This window comes from Leucopleurus acutus, assembly GCF_964270905.1.
Source record: "Leucopleurus acutus genome assembly, chromosome: 14".
NCBI lineage: Eukaryota > Metazoa > Chordata > Mammalia > Artiodactyla > Delphinidae > Leucopleurus > Leucopleurus acutus.
Window position 1 is genome coordinate 29951085 of NC_139156.1, and position 16323 is coordinate 29967407.

Genomic DNA, 16323 nt, shown 5'->3' on the forward strand with positions numbered 1-16323 from the left:
GTGCCACATGGTTTTAGCAAAGTATCTGGCACACAGTAGGTGCTCATTAAATGCTATTTATTTTTATAAAAGCCAAGACACAGGGCTTCCCTGGTGGCGCAGTGGTTGAGAGTCCGCCTGCCGATGCAGGGGACACAGGTTCGTGCCCCGGTCCGCGAGGATCTCACACGCCGCGGAGCAGCTGGGCCCGTGAGCCATGGCCGCTGAGCCTGCGCGTCTGGAGCCTAAGCTAAGACACAACTCTACTAGGTTCCAACACCCACATACTTTTCTTTAGAACTGAGTGACCTCTGTGATCCAACCCTGAACAGATATGAGCTCAAGAAATGGGTATTTATCTAACTAATCCATGACTTGACTTTTTTTTTTTGCAGTACACGGGCCTCTCACTGTTGTGGCCTCTCCCGTTGCGGAGCACAGGCTCCGGACGCGCAGGCTCAGCGGCCATGGCTCACGGGCCCAGCCGCTCCGTGGCATGTGGGATCCTCCCTGACCGGGGCACGAACCTGTGTCCCCTGCATCGGCAGGCGGACTCTCAACCACTGCACCACCAGGGAAGCCCCATGACTTGATTTTGACCTGGCTTTCAGTCTAACCTGTTCCCCCCACCTAAGGATCCCAGGGCCTCATAAAGCCTCCAGATTAGGGATGCAGAGTGTCTGCCTCCCACGAGACTGCAAGCTCCAAGAAGACAGGGCCCGTCCTGCCCGTGTCAGGGCGCTGCCTCTTCAGGAGCACACTCAGCCCTGCCTCCTCGCCGTGGTCCTGGGGCACCGATCTGGCCTCCCACCACCGTGGGGGAGAGAAGCAGCACAGAGCCTCAAGCTAGGCAAGGCCTTTTATTGGAAAAAGAAATAATAAAGCAAAAGGCCACCACATCGCCTACGCCCAGCCCTCCCACAGGAGACGCACAGGTCAGCCCAGCCATACGGTGGGCCAGGGTGGGTATAGGGGTAGGGGCTGTGCTGGAGCCCACTGGGCTGCAAGCTCACCCGGGGCATCCTTGGACCGGCACCCACTTAGGCTCAGGGGCTGGGCTGCCCTCTCCAGCTCTCTGGAACTTTCCTACACGCTGCTCCTGCATCCAAAAGAAAACCAGACCCCTCTTTGGTTCCAGAAAGCTACCTGGCTAGCTGGTCTTTCATATCCACTCTAGCACCTCCTGCCGGCTGAGGCAGGCAGTCTCCTTCTGTCCATCTTCAGGCACCAGGATGGGGCTGCTGGGTGTCGGCAGCCAGGGCCTCATTGGCTGGACACCCCTCTTTCCTTTCAAGAAAGGAATTTGCCTTTTCCCCTGCGGGTTAGCAGCTCCTTTGACCTTCCAAAGAAGCCTCACTTACACAGCCTTAGGGAGCCCCAGAGCCTGGGCAGGGTGAATATGCAGTGTCCATGGCCCCATTGCCTTGTCATGAGGGACTGAGAGGGGGGCACGGAAGGCCCTGGAAGTTTGGCTCTGTTCTCCTAGAACCCCAACTTCTTTTTTGTCAGAATGTACACAGTACAGTCAGAAGGTGGGGAGAACCTTGCAGGTAGGGGAGAGGCCAGGAAGAAGAGCCACCTGGCAGCCCAGGCAAGGGGCAGGGGACATTAGGACATTTATTTACAGGGGGACAGGCTGGACCCACACAGAGAAGCAGCCAGACCGTGGCGCACGAATAAGACAGGATGCAGAGAGGGGGTCATTGGCCCAGCAGCCAAGGGGAACGTACAAGTGCACTCACATGCACACACGCATGTGTGCACACACTCACACAAGTGCGCTCACCATGCACACACCTGCCCTCACACACAGTACACACAGGTGTATTCACGCACATAGTGCACTCACATATGTGCACTTACACATGTGCCTGTGTGCACACACACTCATTCTCACACACGTGCAGGTTCTAATCTCAGGAAGTTGGCTCCAGTTCTGGCGGTTAAACCCCCAAGGCTACCTCTCTCCATGAGGCATTTCTCCAGACCCCCATATAACCTCCCAGAGCCCCAGGCCATGTGCCCCACCACCAGCCCTGGTGGCCTGCGAAGTCGCAGGACTTGGACGCTTCTTGGCAAGGCTACGATGACCTCCAGGCTCTGGGTGGAGGACAGGGACACCATGAGTCTAGAAGAGGTCGGGAGGGGGCTGAAGAGCTCCCCACTGCAGCGCCCATAGGCTGACCACTCCTGTCTCCCCAGACCTTGAATTCGGTGGAGGCAGGGTCACAGACAGGCAGAGGCCCCGTGGTGGCATCAGAAAGAGCAGACACTGGGAGACGGCCATGGGGAGCGGGGCCCTGATGGAGGGAGTCCTGGTGGATGCGGGATTTGGGGTGAGGAATCGTGCAGGATGGGAATTCTCTACGTGACAGACCTGGATCTTCTTCTGGGGTGTTGGGAGGGGAGCTGCAGCAGAGAGGGGCTGTCCAAATTGTGTTGTCCTCACCCCAGCCTCCCCCTGGAAAACCTGCCTCTGTGTGACCCAGACCAGCCCTGTCGGGTAAGAGCCAGGTCAGGAAGTGGACCGTCCTGCCAGGGGGCGAGGGGCAGGGGGCGCCGTTGATGGCCCGCAGGCAACGCTGGGCGGGTCACCCTCCCTCCTGCCCTGGGCAGCAGGGTTGGCCCAGAGAATGACTCAGAAGCGGGTGCTCTGGTAGCGTAGCCGCCGCAGGTCTGCAGGGCCCTCAGTCCAGTCGTACACCTCCCTGCAAGGACTCTCGGCCAGTCACCGGCCACCCGCCCCGCCGCTGCTGCTGCCGCTGCCACTGCTACTGCCACTGCTGGAGCTGCCACTGCTGCACCGGTCCTCGTAGATGGAGATCTCGATCTGGGGCGGCGTTAAGGAGGGATGCAAGCGGACAGGAACTGGCTGATGGAGGCCAGCAGGGAAGCGGGAGGCAGAGCTGGTGCTGGTTCCCAGACAGGAAGGACTCAGAGGCCCAGGGAGCCAGACCCGAGCCCCTCCTCGCACCTGCGCTCACTCAGCTCAGATGCTCCTGCCCATCGCTTGCATTCTAGTGCGTCTAATCACTGTGTCCCAGGCTGGGGATGTGCCCAAGAGGGGGTGGTACTGCACAGGAAGTGTGAGGACTTGGGTGTCCTGAGTTCAGATCTCAGCTCACCCATCTCATCTGTAAAATGGGGATAATAATAGAATCTTGGGGTTACTGCAAGGATTCAATGAAATAAAACATGTAATGCACAATGCCTGCACATAGTAAAGTCGCAAAGACGAGAAGAGGCTGGCCCTGGGCTTTGTAAGCATGATATTCTGGGATTTGCATTTTCTTTACTCTTTTCCTGTCAGTTTTCCAGTAAAAGTTATTTTTAAACAATTCTACCCTCTGCTGCTGACTGGGGGGCAGGATGTATGTACACCTTGACCAGGTGGAGTGAGCAGACCTATAACCCTCTGGAACGCCAGCCTCCCACTGAGACCTCACTTTTCTCATCTGCCAAAGGGCAACAACAGGACCTGCTCGTTGAACGGGCTTCAATGAGGGTTACATGTGAGAGCGTTGACGAGTGGGCCTGAGCTCAGATCCTGGCTCTGGCGGTCACCAGCTGGGCGGCCCTGAGCCAGGGTCAGCTACAAAGGCAATAAGAAGAGTTAGCCACTTTATAGGGGTCTTATGAGAAGTACATGGATTCATATTTTCACAGCACTTACTATGATATATGGCATGTATTAAGCACTGATTAAATGCAGCTCAATAAAAGCGAAGCCTAAAATGCACAAACAGCACTAACTTGGGGTGGAGGCAGGGGCCGATGACCAGGGGTGTGGGGAACCCGGGGAACTCCCTGAACAGAGGCCCTGAAGGTGGTCCCATCTCCCAGCAGCCTCACCAGGGGCCCACTGGCCGGCAGCTCTGTGCCCTTGCACAGAACAGCTGGAAAGGATACAACCCTCATCCCACGCTCCACGGGGTCTGTGAGCAGGAGACCTCGGGGGGCAAAGACCTTCTCGTTTTGCTCCTGGATGTATCGGGAGATCTTCTTGAGGACCTGCAAGGACAGGGACCGGTTGAGGATGAGGGTGGAGCACAGGAGCCCTGCGGGAAGGGATGCGGGGCTGTGGGGGAAGGAACCACCTTCTCATAGTGGGTCTCCATGCAGAGGAAGATGAAGTAGGCCGTGGCACAGGCCAGGCAGCCCTCGAGGTAGGAGCTGCCCCCAATCTTCTCCGCCTCTGCGTAGAAGCTGTTGAGGGTCTTCACAGTCTCCTCAAAGAGCTGCCGCTCGATCTGGAGGGAGAGAGGGACAGGGAGCCAGGCCCAGGTCAGCCTCCCTGGAGGTGGCAGTGGTGGGCCCGCACCAGCGTTGGGGTTGGCGGCACACAGGGAAGACCGGCAAGGCTGCAGGAGCGCATGGAGCGCCACACAGGGAGTCAGGAGACCTGGGGTCCAGTCCAGACTTGGCCATCAGCTAGCTGTGTGACCTTGGACTGATGACTTAACCACTCTCGCCTCAGTTTCCACATCTGTAAAATGGGAGTAAGAATGACTACTTGACCTCCCTTGGAAACAGAAAATTCCCATGAAATCCAAGATGTGAACATTTTCTGCAGCGGATCAGGCAGGAATTCCAGTGACTTTGCCACACACACACACACACACACACACACACACCATTGTGATGGCTGTGAGCGGGCTCAGGACCTGATTAGTAGGGGCTCTCCACGTTTGGAGAGCATGAGACGGATTGGGTAAGACCTCAGGAGTGTCTTCCCAGGAGGAGGCACTTCCTCCCAGTTAAGAGGTCACCCAGGGGACGTCCCTCTTGGTGCAGTGCTTGAGAATCCGCCTGCCAATGCAGGGGACACGGGTTCGAGCCCTGGTCCGGGAAGATCCCACATGCCACGGAGCAACTGAGGCCATGAGCCACAACTACTGAGCCTGCACTCTAGAACCCGCGAGCCACAACTACTGAGCCCATGTGCCAGAACTACTGAAGCCCTCGCGCCCAGAGCCCGTGCTCCGCAACAAGAGAAGCCACCACAATGAGAAGCCCGGGCACCACAACGAAGAGTAGCCCCCGCTCACTGAAACTAGAGAAAGCCCACACGCATTAACAAAGACCCAACGCAGCCAAAAATTAATTAATTAATTACTTAAAAAAGAAAACAACAGGTCACCCAGAACAGGACAGCCCCACCCATTTGGACAACAGAGAAGCTATCCTGCCTGCATCCATGACCGTAATAGCTAATATCCATTAGGCACGTTCTCTGTGCCAGGCACTGTTTATGTATTCCTTCATTTAACCCTCATAACAATCCTATCAGAGAAGTACGACTCCCACCCCCAGTTCACAGGGGAAGCCTGACGGAAGCTCTGCTCTGTGGTCCAGACCACCATCATCTCTGACCTCTTTAAGTGGTCTCCCTACCCCCAGCCCTGCCAAGGGAGACTGTTAAAGTCAGATCATGTCATAAGTCTGATCAAGAGCTTCCCAAGTCTCCCCATCTCTCTCCAAGTAAAATCCAAGGAGTCCTTACATGCCTGTGAGGCCCTCCAGGGCCCGGCCCTGCAACTCCTCTGATCCCATCTCCTGTTCTCTTGACTCCAGCCACACCGACTGCCCACTGCTTCCTGAAAATGCCACAGGTCCTTTGGGCCTGTGTCCTCAGCTGCAGTACTTTTCCCCAGACACCCCCTGCCCTGGCTCTTCCCTTACTTCCACTTAGGTCTTGCCTTATCTGACAGCACCCTGCGTCCTCTGCCCAGCTCCCCCTTTGTACTTGACCTTCTCTCTTATATTTCCAGTATTTGTTACCACCTACATATTTTCTTGTTGCTTTTTAAATTTTTTTGTATCCTTTAATAGAAAATAAGGTCCATGTGTTCACTCCTACATCTCCAGTGCCCAATACATTGTAGGCGCCTAATAAATACTTGCTGAATGCTGCATGAACTTGGCCAAGTTTACACAGCTCTGACCCGAGTCTGTGCCCTTCACCATGCAGCCCTCCACTGGAGCCTGGAGTGGAAGGTCATGCTCCAAACTCAGTAGGTATCAGAGTGTCTCTCATCCCATTTTTTACATTCTTTAAGCACCCCCTCACCCCCACAGGACCAGAACTGCCCATCACATAAGATTAGGGACCTCCCATTCCTGTCTAGAACAAAAGCTCTCCCCCCAAACAGTCAGAAGCTTTGGGGTTCCCAGCCACTACTTCTATAAAGATCTGGAGTGAACATATAAAGAAAATTATGTCCATCCTGTCTGGGACCCAAGCCCTGCTGCTGTATCTCAGGGATCACCCCCACACCAAAGGACAGGCATGCTAAGATGAGGAGATCTACATGGCTCCCCAAAAGTTGTTTAGCGGTCAGATCAGCAGGGCCACCCCTGCCCCACCCTCCCAAACTCATTCAAATCTGCCTGGGCTGCTGAATGAAAGGTCATGGTCCTTCTTCTGCCCTCCCCCAACCCCAGGCCAGTTCTAAGGGGGCCTGGGGTGAGGGCTACATACACCCAGGACCAGAAGCAAAACTCAGCAGAAGAAGCTGATGCCTTGCAAGGGGCCAGTGGTCCATGAAACAACCAAGTAGCTGAGTTGGAGCGGGAGGCTGTGGGCAGAGCCCTTGCTTGACGGCCTCTGATGCCACCAGCAGACCCTGTGATGGCGCATCAGGCTCTCCCCTCCGTCCGAGGTGGGGAGAAGGAGGGAAAAGCACCCTCCAGCCCTTCCTCCAGGTCTCTAAGCTTTCCCTGCCAAGACTCTGATCACCCAGGCACCCAGTTTTATCTATACCCACCAAGGAAACAGGAGTCCTGTGAAAAGGCAGAGAGTCGGACGCCAAGGCCCTTTCGGCCCTCAGTCAGTTTGGCACGTCACTTCCTCTTCCTGGCCCTGAGTTTCCTCTCTTAAATGAGAGGAAGAACTAATGCAATGCTTCCCAAACATTTATGCACATATGAATAACTTCAGGATCTGGTTAAAATGCAAATTCTGAGTCAGTAGATCCAGGGTGGAGCCTGAGATTCTGTGTTTCCAGGGGACGTTGACGTTGCCTGTTTTGGTTCAAGGGCTTAGTTGTTCTCAATTGTAGTACACACTAAAATCACCTGAGCAGCTTTTGAAACATAGGCTTACTCAGGTCTCGCCTCCAGGAGATTCTGATTCAAATGGTCTGAGAAGCGAGAGGGTGGTTCCAAGCAGCAAAGACTACCACCGTCCTATTCTACCCAAGCTGACGCCCTGCCAGGTTTTCTCAAAAGCTCCCAGGTGATTCTAACGGGCAGCCCAGCATGAGAATCACTGTAATAGACCAGAGATTCTCCAAGTGGGATCTGTGAATCACCCAGTTCCACATCACCTGGGGATTCCTCATTAAAAATTAAGATACTCAGCCCCGGACGCACAGTGGAACCACCCAGGGAAATTTAAAGCAATGCTGATGCCTGGGCCCCAGTCCCAGACACTCTGATTTCATTGACCTTGGGTGTGGGCTGGGCATTGGGATTTTTTTAAGCTCCCCAGGAAATTCTAATGTGCATCTGGGGTTAAGAAGTGTTTCTAAAAAGAGATTCCTGAACCTAGTCCTGCAACTGAGTCAGCATCTCTGATGACAGCTAGTATCATCCAATAAGCAAATTCCAATAAGACCCAGGAATTTGCATCTGTTTGACAAGCTCTCTAGGTGATTCTCTGAAATTTGAGAGCCACTGAACTAGAAAATCTCTGAGGTGTTTCAGCTCTAACTTTCTAGAAGGTGACAGCAAGACAGTGTTAAGGACATTATTTAGTTCTTCCACCTGAAGTGGCTGAGCAAGTTGTTTCCTATACTACTTTTTTCTTGGAAAAATATACGTATTCTAATAAGCCCCTCAGTTCCATCATAGTCTATGATCCAACTTTAGGAAAAGACATCCTTACCCGGCTGTCCAGCTCTGGGGGGAATTTGGTCTGGAACTGACAGATGGTCCCATCGCTGTAGTCTCTCTGGATAAAGACCTTGGTGGCCAGCGAGGCACTTCGCCGGAGCTCCTGCAGATTGTGGACCTGGGGAGACGTTCAGGAGACACGCACTCAAGGTGATCATCCTTCTAGGTTTGTCCAAGACTGAGGGGTTTACTGGGGTGTGGGCCTTTCATTGCTAAAGTCAGGAAAGTTCCCAGCAAAGCAGGACAACTTGTCTACCCCACAAATGTTCAAGGAAGGTTGCGGGAAGCAGGCTTGTTGAGTTTACTCCAGAAGATGCCTCTAGCTATCCCAGAAAGATCTAGAAAAAGCCTGAAGCAGAGCCAAAGCTGAGCCAAAGCGAGAGGTTCTGGAACCACCAACAGAGCCAGGAACAAATTTTAACGAGAGGAAAACACTTCCTGGTGGCTAGCCCAGATCCTCTCTCTCTCTCTCTCTCTCTCTCTTTCTCTCTGTCTCTCTCTGTCTCTCTCTCTCTCTCACACACACACACACACACACATGCATGGTGGGGTCTTTCACTCTTTCATTCATTCAGCAAGTATCAAATGTTCACAGCTTGTCAGGCTGTGGCTTGGGGACCCCAGCACTGGACAAGACTGATGCCTCGGACCCATCCTGCCTAGTAGAGCTGATAGGGTTGGGGGAGGGGAGCTTGTGGGGCAAAGGAAGATGTGATGCGCCCATGAACTCAGAGGGAGGTGGGTTCAGGCCAGGTTATGGCTTAAGTCAGAGACACCACAGATTGTTTCCACGTCCAGCACGTCTCATCACAGGAAAGAAGGGGCCCACATACATCCAAATGTCCCAGAGAAAATTGTGGATAAAGTGGGCTGAGGCCAGAAAATGAAGAAATCTCCTGCCCTTGTAGGAAGGAGTGGGGTGACTTCTGTCCCTTGTCCACACCTGCAAACTTGACATTGACACAGGCTCTAGCATTTCAGAGAACTGGGCTCAATTCCACGGAAGAACTGGGCCTCTTTCTTCCACTTCCAGCCTCCATCACCCGCATTTGAGACAAGCTTCCCACTGGGTGAAATATTCCAGACACTGGAACCACGTGGAGCCCAAGCCCCAAAGGCAAAGTGAACACAGCCAGTTCATCCTGTGTAATTAAGGTGAATCCGTTCAGTCACTCAGCTTTCATTTATTGAGTCCCTACTATTGCCAGGCTCTGGGGATGCTGAGCAAAAGACAGTCTGTGAGCTCCAGGGAGGAAGACAAGTAAATACACAATGAATCAGACTGATAAATGCTGCGGAGAAGTAGCATCTCCCCCAGAAACGCTTACTCAGAAAAGGCTCCCTGAAGTCTGTGTGGAGTCATAAAGGAGCTACCAGCGGTGGGGGGGGGGGGGGGGGGGCGGGGAGGAGGGTGAGGGAGGGAAGAAAAGGCAACCCAGAGGGAGGAGCTTGTGCAAAGTTAACGGAGACAACAGAGAACAAGGTCTACTCCAATGACTGGAGGCAGATTTCAGCAAGACTGAGGTTGGTTTGCAGAGCAGATAAGAGCAGTAGATGATGAGAGTGTAGAGAAGGCAAGGGTTAGATCACAAAGAGCTTGACAAGTTCCTACTGGAGCGGAGGGTTTAAGATAGAAGATACTTAAATTGCTTAAGAGCTGAGGGAAGAATAAGTAAAGAGAGAAAGGTTTTCAGTGTGGTAGTTGGATCAGATGACAGGTGGATCAAGGTCCTGGGATGGTGCTAACAAGACCTTCCTAAATCCCAGTGAATTTTGCTCTGTGTAAGAGTGTGATCCTAAAGCATTGTAATTGGATGAAATACTGTATAAGGGCTCCTATAGTCCTTGATTCCCCTAATCAAGGTTTTAATTGAAGGAGTCCCCTTGACATTTAGTAGGAGCCTATGATAGCTTTGAAAAATAAAAAATGCTTTGGTAATATAAAAATGTTATTCATTAGTGTGTCTGCTCTGTCTGGTTAAGGTTTCATACAGTTGTATTTTCAAAGGAAAAGGAAGGGGCTGTGACCTTCCTCCGACCTGCTAAACCAACCTACATGAGCCTGTCAATCTTGAGGATGGACTGCCCTAGCCCCAGAAGGATCATTCTGGTAGCTTCGTGAGTGGTGCCTGGGAAGTGGGCATGACTGGGGTAGGGGGCCAGGTGGAGGGATGACTATCTTTGTAGTAGTCCAGGGGAAAATTAAAGTGGGTCTAACTTAAGAAAAATAATGGTGAGAATGGAAAGAAAAGGAAAGAACAGTGCCTCAGCCATTCTGAAATGGGCTCAGCTTCTTCCCCTCCAATACCCTCCTTTGTCTGTGACTGATGCACACACACTGTGTGCTGCCATGAAGGTATACGTCTCTAGTGACTGCCTAGCTGTTGACTACAGCCACTTCTTCCTCTTGGTCACACAGCTAGATTAATTCCCAGCCTCCCTTTCAGTTAGGTGTGGCCGTATGACTGAACGGAATGCGAATGGAAGTGGTGAATGTCGTGTATAGGCTTGGCTCATAAAGACCACCACTCCTCTGTGATTTTTCTCCCCTCCCACAGAAACCAAGAGAGCCATGTGTTGAAGACAGTGGAACCACAAGATGAAGAGAGCCTGGGTCCCTGGATCACTGCCTAGAGGAGAGCCACCTACTGATCAGGAATGCCGGGCTGGGACTTTACTGAGCAGGAAATAAGCCTCTATTTTATGACACCATTAAGATTTTAGGGGGCTACCTTACAGAGTACAGTCCCATTTCCTTTTGGCTTTTATCAATGTGTTCTCAAGTAGCCCGAGTGGGAGGGGTCAACACGCTTTCCAAACCCAACAATATTCTGAGCCCTAGAACACTGTCCTGGCTCTGGATGACTAGGGATCTTCTTCCCTCCCTGGAGAGTGTCTGTGGGGTCTCGAGGAGGTGCTAGAGGATGGTATCAGGCACACTTTGTATGCCAGAGCCCTAGTTTCCCAGATCTACTTAGAGCACACAGACTCTAAGACTCTAACGCCTCTGTAGTTAGTAGGATCTAAGACAAGGCAGGGTCTCCTGCCTCTTACTTCTCACCTTCCTCAACCCTCCCCTCTCTCCCCTCACCATCCCCCAGCTGCTGGCAGCTGAGTCAGGACAGGACCAAGAGGCCCTGCACGAGGAAGAAAGAGAAAATCAGTGGTGAGATCTGCTGGCACCAATTTTTGAACTGCATGGCAGGGAAAAGGAGGCTGCCAGGAGAGTGGGCATCCCAGGTCTCACATTTGGGGTCTGTACACTTGGCAGAGGCGGGGAGCAGCGAGCACTGGAGGGCAGATGAGCACCCCCAGGCAGGTCGGACCAAGACAAACAGGAGGTCCCATCTGGCCCACATCTCCAGGCTCGTTAAAAACCAGTGAATTCCAGAGGATGTGTTTGAGACTCAACTCAAGAATCACAAGGTTCAGCTGATGAGCCGACACCATCCTCCCTGGCTGGGGAGCGGAGGGGGAGTGAGGATCCTGAGTCACAGGCAGCCGAGCCGGGCTCAGGATGGAAACCCAGGCGCAGGGCCTCCTCCTTGGGCTGCACCAGAGCCCCAGCCCAGCGCATTGTCTGCTGCTTGTTAATTTCATGCCTCAGAGATCAACCTCCAATGCCTTTCTTGGCTAACGCTACTTGGGTGCATTTAAAAATCTCTGAGGGGCCAAACTCCACCACTAGGACAAGCCCCTCCCAGCCAAGCATTTCCCAGTTGTCCTTGGCCATCTGGACTGGTTTCCAGGGCAGACCCTGCTCCCATGACACACATTCGCAGAGGTTTGTCACGCAGGAAATGGGCTCATTACAGTTTTCCAAATGAGGTCAGTGCATGGCTCAGGAGGCTTCATCCCTCCTCTGAGGTCCTCACACACACCCCTCCCCTAATGCTAACTCCTAAACAGAAATTAGGGAGTAGAAAATATCCAGTTTCCATGCCTTCCATCCAGGGATATCCAATCTTTCTCAATTCTCTCCCTCTGTCTCTTCTTCCCTCCCTCTCTCCCCTCTCCTCCTCTCAAAACACTTTCTGCTGGAGCTGAGGACCTCCCATTCAAAATCCTAAGAGAATGGCCACAGGAGCTTGGCATGAGGTTTTACTTCTCCCAACAGGTTTTTCCTGGTAATCTTAACACAGTCCTAACAGTAAAAACAGCCTGGGGAAAATGACTCGCTCTGCAGCCCAGATAATGTGAACGTCCTGTGCCTTGGCAGAGCTAAGGCTTCCTCCCTCTGAGCTGCCATCAGAGTCCACCCAAGGCCAAACTGGGAAATGGGCAATATTTGTCCTCAGCCCCTCAACCCTGTGGGCACTCCTCCATCCCTCTGCCCTCAAGCTGAACCAGCCAGGCCAGTCAGGGTACCTGCGTCCCCATACTCCAGCCCTTCCAGAACTCCTTTGCATCCTTCCCCCATCAAAGTCTTATGTCAGGACCCCTAGTCCTCTACTCTCTACTGGGCAACACAGTTGGCTAATTGGATACACCTGGATGCAGCAAACAAAGCACTGGCCAGGGAGGCAGAAGACTCAAGTTCTAGTCCTGGCCCTGCCACTTTTTAGCCATATTTCCTTGGATAAGTCTCGGCACTCCGGTTGCATCATCTGTAAAATGGGAGAATGATGCCTTCCTTGGCTCCTTCACAGGGATTAGGCAAGCTTCTGAGCCTCAGTTGTCTCATCTGTTAATTGGGGATAATGACACTATCCTCGCCTACTTCACAGGGTTGCTCTAAGGCTCAAAGGAGATCACTCATGTGATAGTGCTTTGTATACAGGAAAATCCTATATTCACGGAAGCATTACGAGCAGAGCTAACAGCAGGCTAACAGCAGCCTCCAGGAAACACTGCCTCGACCTAGAGATGTAAGCCTGCTGGTTAGAACCTGTGAACCATAGCAGACCTGAGAGGGAGATGTGCCGGGACAAATGGGCCTCATCACAGATGTGGCCACCTTTTCTGCCCACACTGCTGGCCCAACTGTCCCCACGTGGCTGAAGTCTCCCCTTCCTGTCCAACACCAGCAGCCTCTCTGCTGCAGTCTGCCAGCCCTGTCTGGAACATGACCAGCTCCTTGGCCATTTCTCCTTTGTTCTTCCTCCTCTTCTCAGTATCTCTGGCACTTTCTGAGCACTCTGCCTTCCTCCACCCTAGAAACCAAGCTCCATGGGTCTGCGCAGGGCTTGTCCCCTCACAGGGTCCTGAGGGACGAGCTCTCCTAGCTAACCCTGTGCCTTGTCAGAAAGCCGAGTGATGCCAAGCAACCGCACCTCGTTCTGTGGTGGCGACGACAGCAGAATAACAACAGTAACACTTGGTACTGATGTCACGCTGCTCAGCAGGGTGCCCAGAGGCACTGCATAGGATCATTCAAAAGCCTTTGCTGTCCCCCTGGCTTGTGTTCCAGCTGGGTTGGAAATGGGGAAACACCACAAAAAAAGTCAACATTAGAACTGGGGAAATCTGGTGTCCTGGGTTCCACTCCAAAATCCAAAGAAGAAACTTTCAGCTCTGCTGCTGACACGCTGTGTGAGTGTTAAATAGGTCCTCCCCTTCATGTATTAGCTTTACCACTTATGAAGTGGGAATATTAAGAGCTCCATTTCCCTTGTGAAATGAGGGGGTAGAGGAGGTAATTCCTGATCTCTTAAGCAATGCACATAGATCCTGCCCTCAGTCAATAGGTCCCTGGTTCAGCTTTCAAGTCCCTTGAAGGTGACACAGGTATAGGCACACCCTGAAGAAGGCAGCTCCTCCCATCGGACACAAGGGAAATGCGGTCTTCTGGTACAGGAAACTCAAAAGGGGTGAAGAAGCAAGAAAGGGTAATATGCAAAATTGAACTGGTGCAGGCAGCTCATTAAAACCAACCATTTGGGGTTTTGACCTGAGGATTCTTTGTCCCCTCCTGTCCCCCTGCCCCCGGGGAGGAAATGCAGATGTGAAGGCAGGTCTGTCATCTCTTAGCCAGGCTTTTGGGCTCAGAAGCTGGATGGCTGCACCACGTAGCAACAGCAGCCAGCCGCCTTCTCTCCCCTAAAACTGGCTCAGGCTCGTCTCCAAGCCTCTAGGGAAGTGGTTTCAGGACTTTCAGTCCATGGGAAGGGGAAACCCCAGCTGAGGCCCCGGGAGCAAACCTGGCACTAGTGCCAACAAGTGGTGCGGACAGCTTCGGGACTCCGATGGGGAAGACTGACACGCCAGGGGTGAAATGAGCTCCAGTGAGGAGCCCCTCTCTTCCCCCCGGCCACTTCTCCCCTCCCCCACGCCTTCCCTCCGGACCCGATCCGGGAAACCACCCCATCCCATCCTACCCCACCCTCCGTCTTCCTTCCCCGCCCCTAGCTGGGATCTCTTCCCACAGCAGCCGGGCACTGCCTGCGGGCCGGTGCTCGCTCCCTACCTCAGTGGCCATGTTCCGGGGGCGCTGACAGCTCCGAGCAGCTGCGGGGCCCGTCGAGGGGGGTTGTCCGCCGTGCTGACTCGGGGAGCAGGTGGGCTGGCGGCAAAGAGATGGGGCCCGGGGCGCTGTCCACGGTGCTGATGCGGACGCCGCAGACCCGTGCGCCCGTGGGCTGCTGGGCGGGCGGGCGCCTAGGTCCTGGAGACGGTCACTGTGCTCTCCGCGGTGCTGATAAGGTCGCGGTGCCGGAGAGGCGAAGCCTCAGCCGAGGCTCTTCCGGGCCCGATCGCTGGTTGCCGCTGCTCCTGCAGGCAGCGTCCCGGTTTATCTCTAACAGGGGCGGCGGGCGTGGGGGCGGCGGGGGGTGGGGGGTGGCGGGGAGGAGGGGCCAGGCGCCTCGGCAGATCGGGTGGGAGAAGCGGCGGCCCCGGACTCCGGCGCCCGCCCGCCGGAGAGGAGCCCCGCCCGCAGCCAGAAGCTCAGCTCCTGCCCGGCCCGGAGGCCCCGCCTCTCCTGCCTGCCCCTCCCCCTAGTAAGAGAGCCAGGACCTCGGCGCTCGCTACCGAGGCCTCCAGGGACTTGCAGACTCGGAGGAGAGAGAGGCAGGACCGTTCTGGGGCAAGACACTCTAGCCTGCCATGGCTGAGGGTCCTCGACTCGTTCGCAGGCCCCTAGGTGCGGGCTCTTTACCTTTCCAACGCCCTTCTTCCCAACCCCTCCCCCATCGTGGCCCAGGCTGCCTCGTCTGCGTTTTTTTCCTCTTCTTTCTCTTCTGTTTCTTTGTGGCCCCCTCTCGAGGCTTGCATGGACGTTCCCTCCTCTCCCCTCTCTCCTTTTCACTGCCTTGAACCCTATTAGCTAGAGGAGGCTGCTGCAGACCGCAGAGAATCATCTCCTTTCTTTAAATATGTACCCTTGTTTCATCCCCAGAGATACCCTGGGGTCCCTTCTTCCAGGGAGCTCCAGAACTGAAGCCAGCCTCTCCTTGCTGCTTTTCCTGGCCCTGCCCCCAACCCTTACTCTTCCCTCTCTCCTCTGAAATCCCAGAGTTGACATACACACCACCATCACCAATTAAAAACCACAAGCAGATGGTGCCAAATGGGTACGCCCACTCTCTAAGGATGGCAGGTCTGGCTCTGGTGCCTCTTTCACATTTTCGACATCACACCTTTCTACCAGATGACCTATCTATATGCTTAATAAACAAAAAGGAAATACCAACACAGGTGCCCTTTCACACACCCATACACCCCTTGGTCTCTGAGGGGAAGCTGGGTATGTTCCTCTGCAGCTCACAGCTGCCTAAGGGTCAACAGCGGCAACCCACACACAGGGAGCCATGGGCAGCCAGCAGACCTGGGTCCTGCCTCAGGCAGCATGACCTTAGGTAAATACTTCACACCTGACCTTCTTCCTGTAAAATGAGTGTTGGACTTCACTAGACTATTTCTAGGGTTCTTTTTCCTCAACCTTTTATTTTGAAAATTTCAAACATACAGAAACATTGAAAGAATAGTACAATAAACTATACTATCCACCTAGCTTCAACAGTTGTTAACATTTTGTCACATTTCCTTGATAGATAGATAGACACAGAAACATAGAGATATATTTGGCTAGATTATTAGAAAGTAAGTGACAGACATTGTGAGGGTTTATTCTTAAGTACTTCACCATGTATCTCCTAAGAATAAGGGCATTCTCCTACCTAATCACAATACTATTATCACATTTTTTTCATTATTGCAAACACAAGATTTACTGGAAATTATCAGTGTTACCGAAGATAGCCACAAAGATGATACTCATACTAGCCACAGCATGTTGAAAGACTTTTCTTTAGTGTTGCACATCCTCTCATATGTATGGTCCACAGAAGCAGAAAAGTCCATATTTTATCTATAAACCTATAGATATGTATTTTCAAATTTTATCTATAGCTTTAAAGGGAGAGGAGTTTCTATTTTGTTGCCACCATTTTGTTTCACATGATCAAAACTGTTGACAGGAAAGCTCCCACTGTCATTCTTAATATCCTG

At 53.1% G+C, this 16323-nt stretch overlaps 1 protein-coding gene across 1 annotated transcript; it reads right to left on the reverse strand.

Moving 5' to 3' along the window:
- Positions 1-2707: 2707 nt before the first annotated feature.
- Positions 2708-15006, reverse strand: GOLGA7B (golgin A7 family member B; the record flags this gene model as incomplete). Its single annotated transcript, XM_082855161.1, has 7 exons — positions 2708-2809; positions 3889-3990; positions 4077-4229; positions 7868-7993; positions 14282-14377; positions 14494-14677; positions 14972-15006. 7 exons carry the CDS (start codon positions 15004-15006, stop codon positions 2708-2710), a joined length of 798 nt encoding a protein of 265 aa, XP_082711287.1.
- Positions 15007-16323: the final 1317 nt, after the last annotated feature.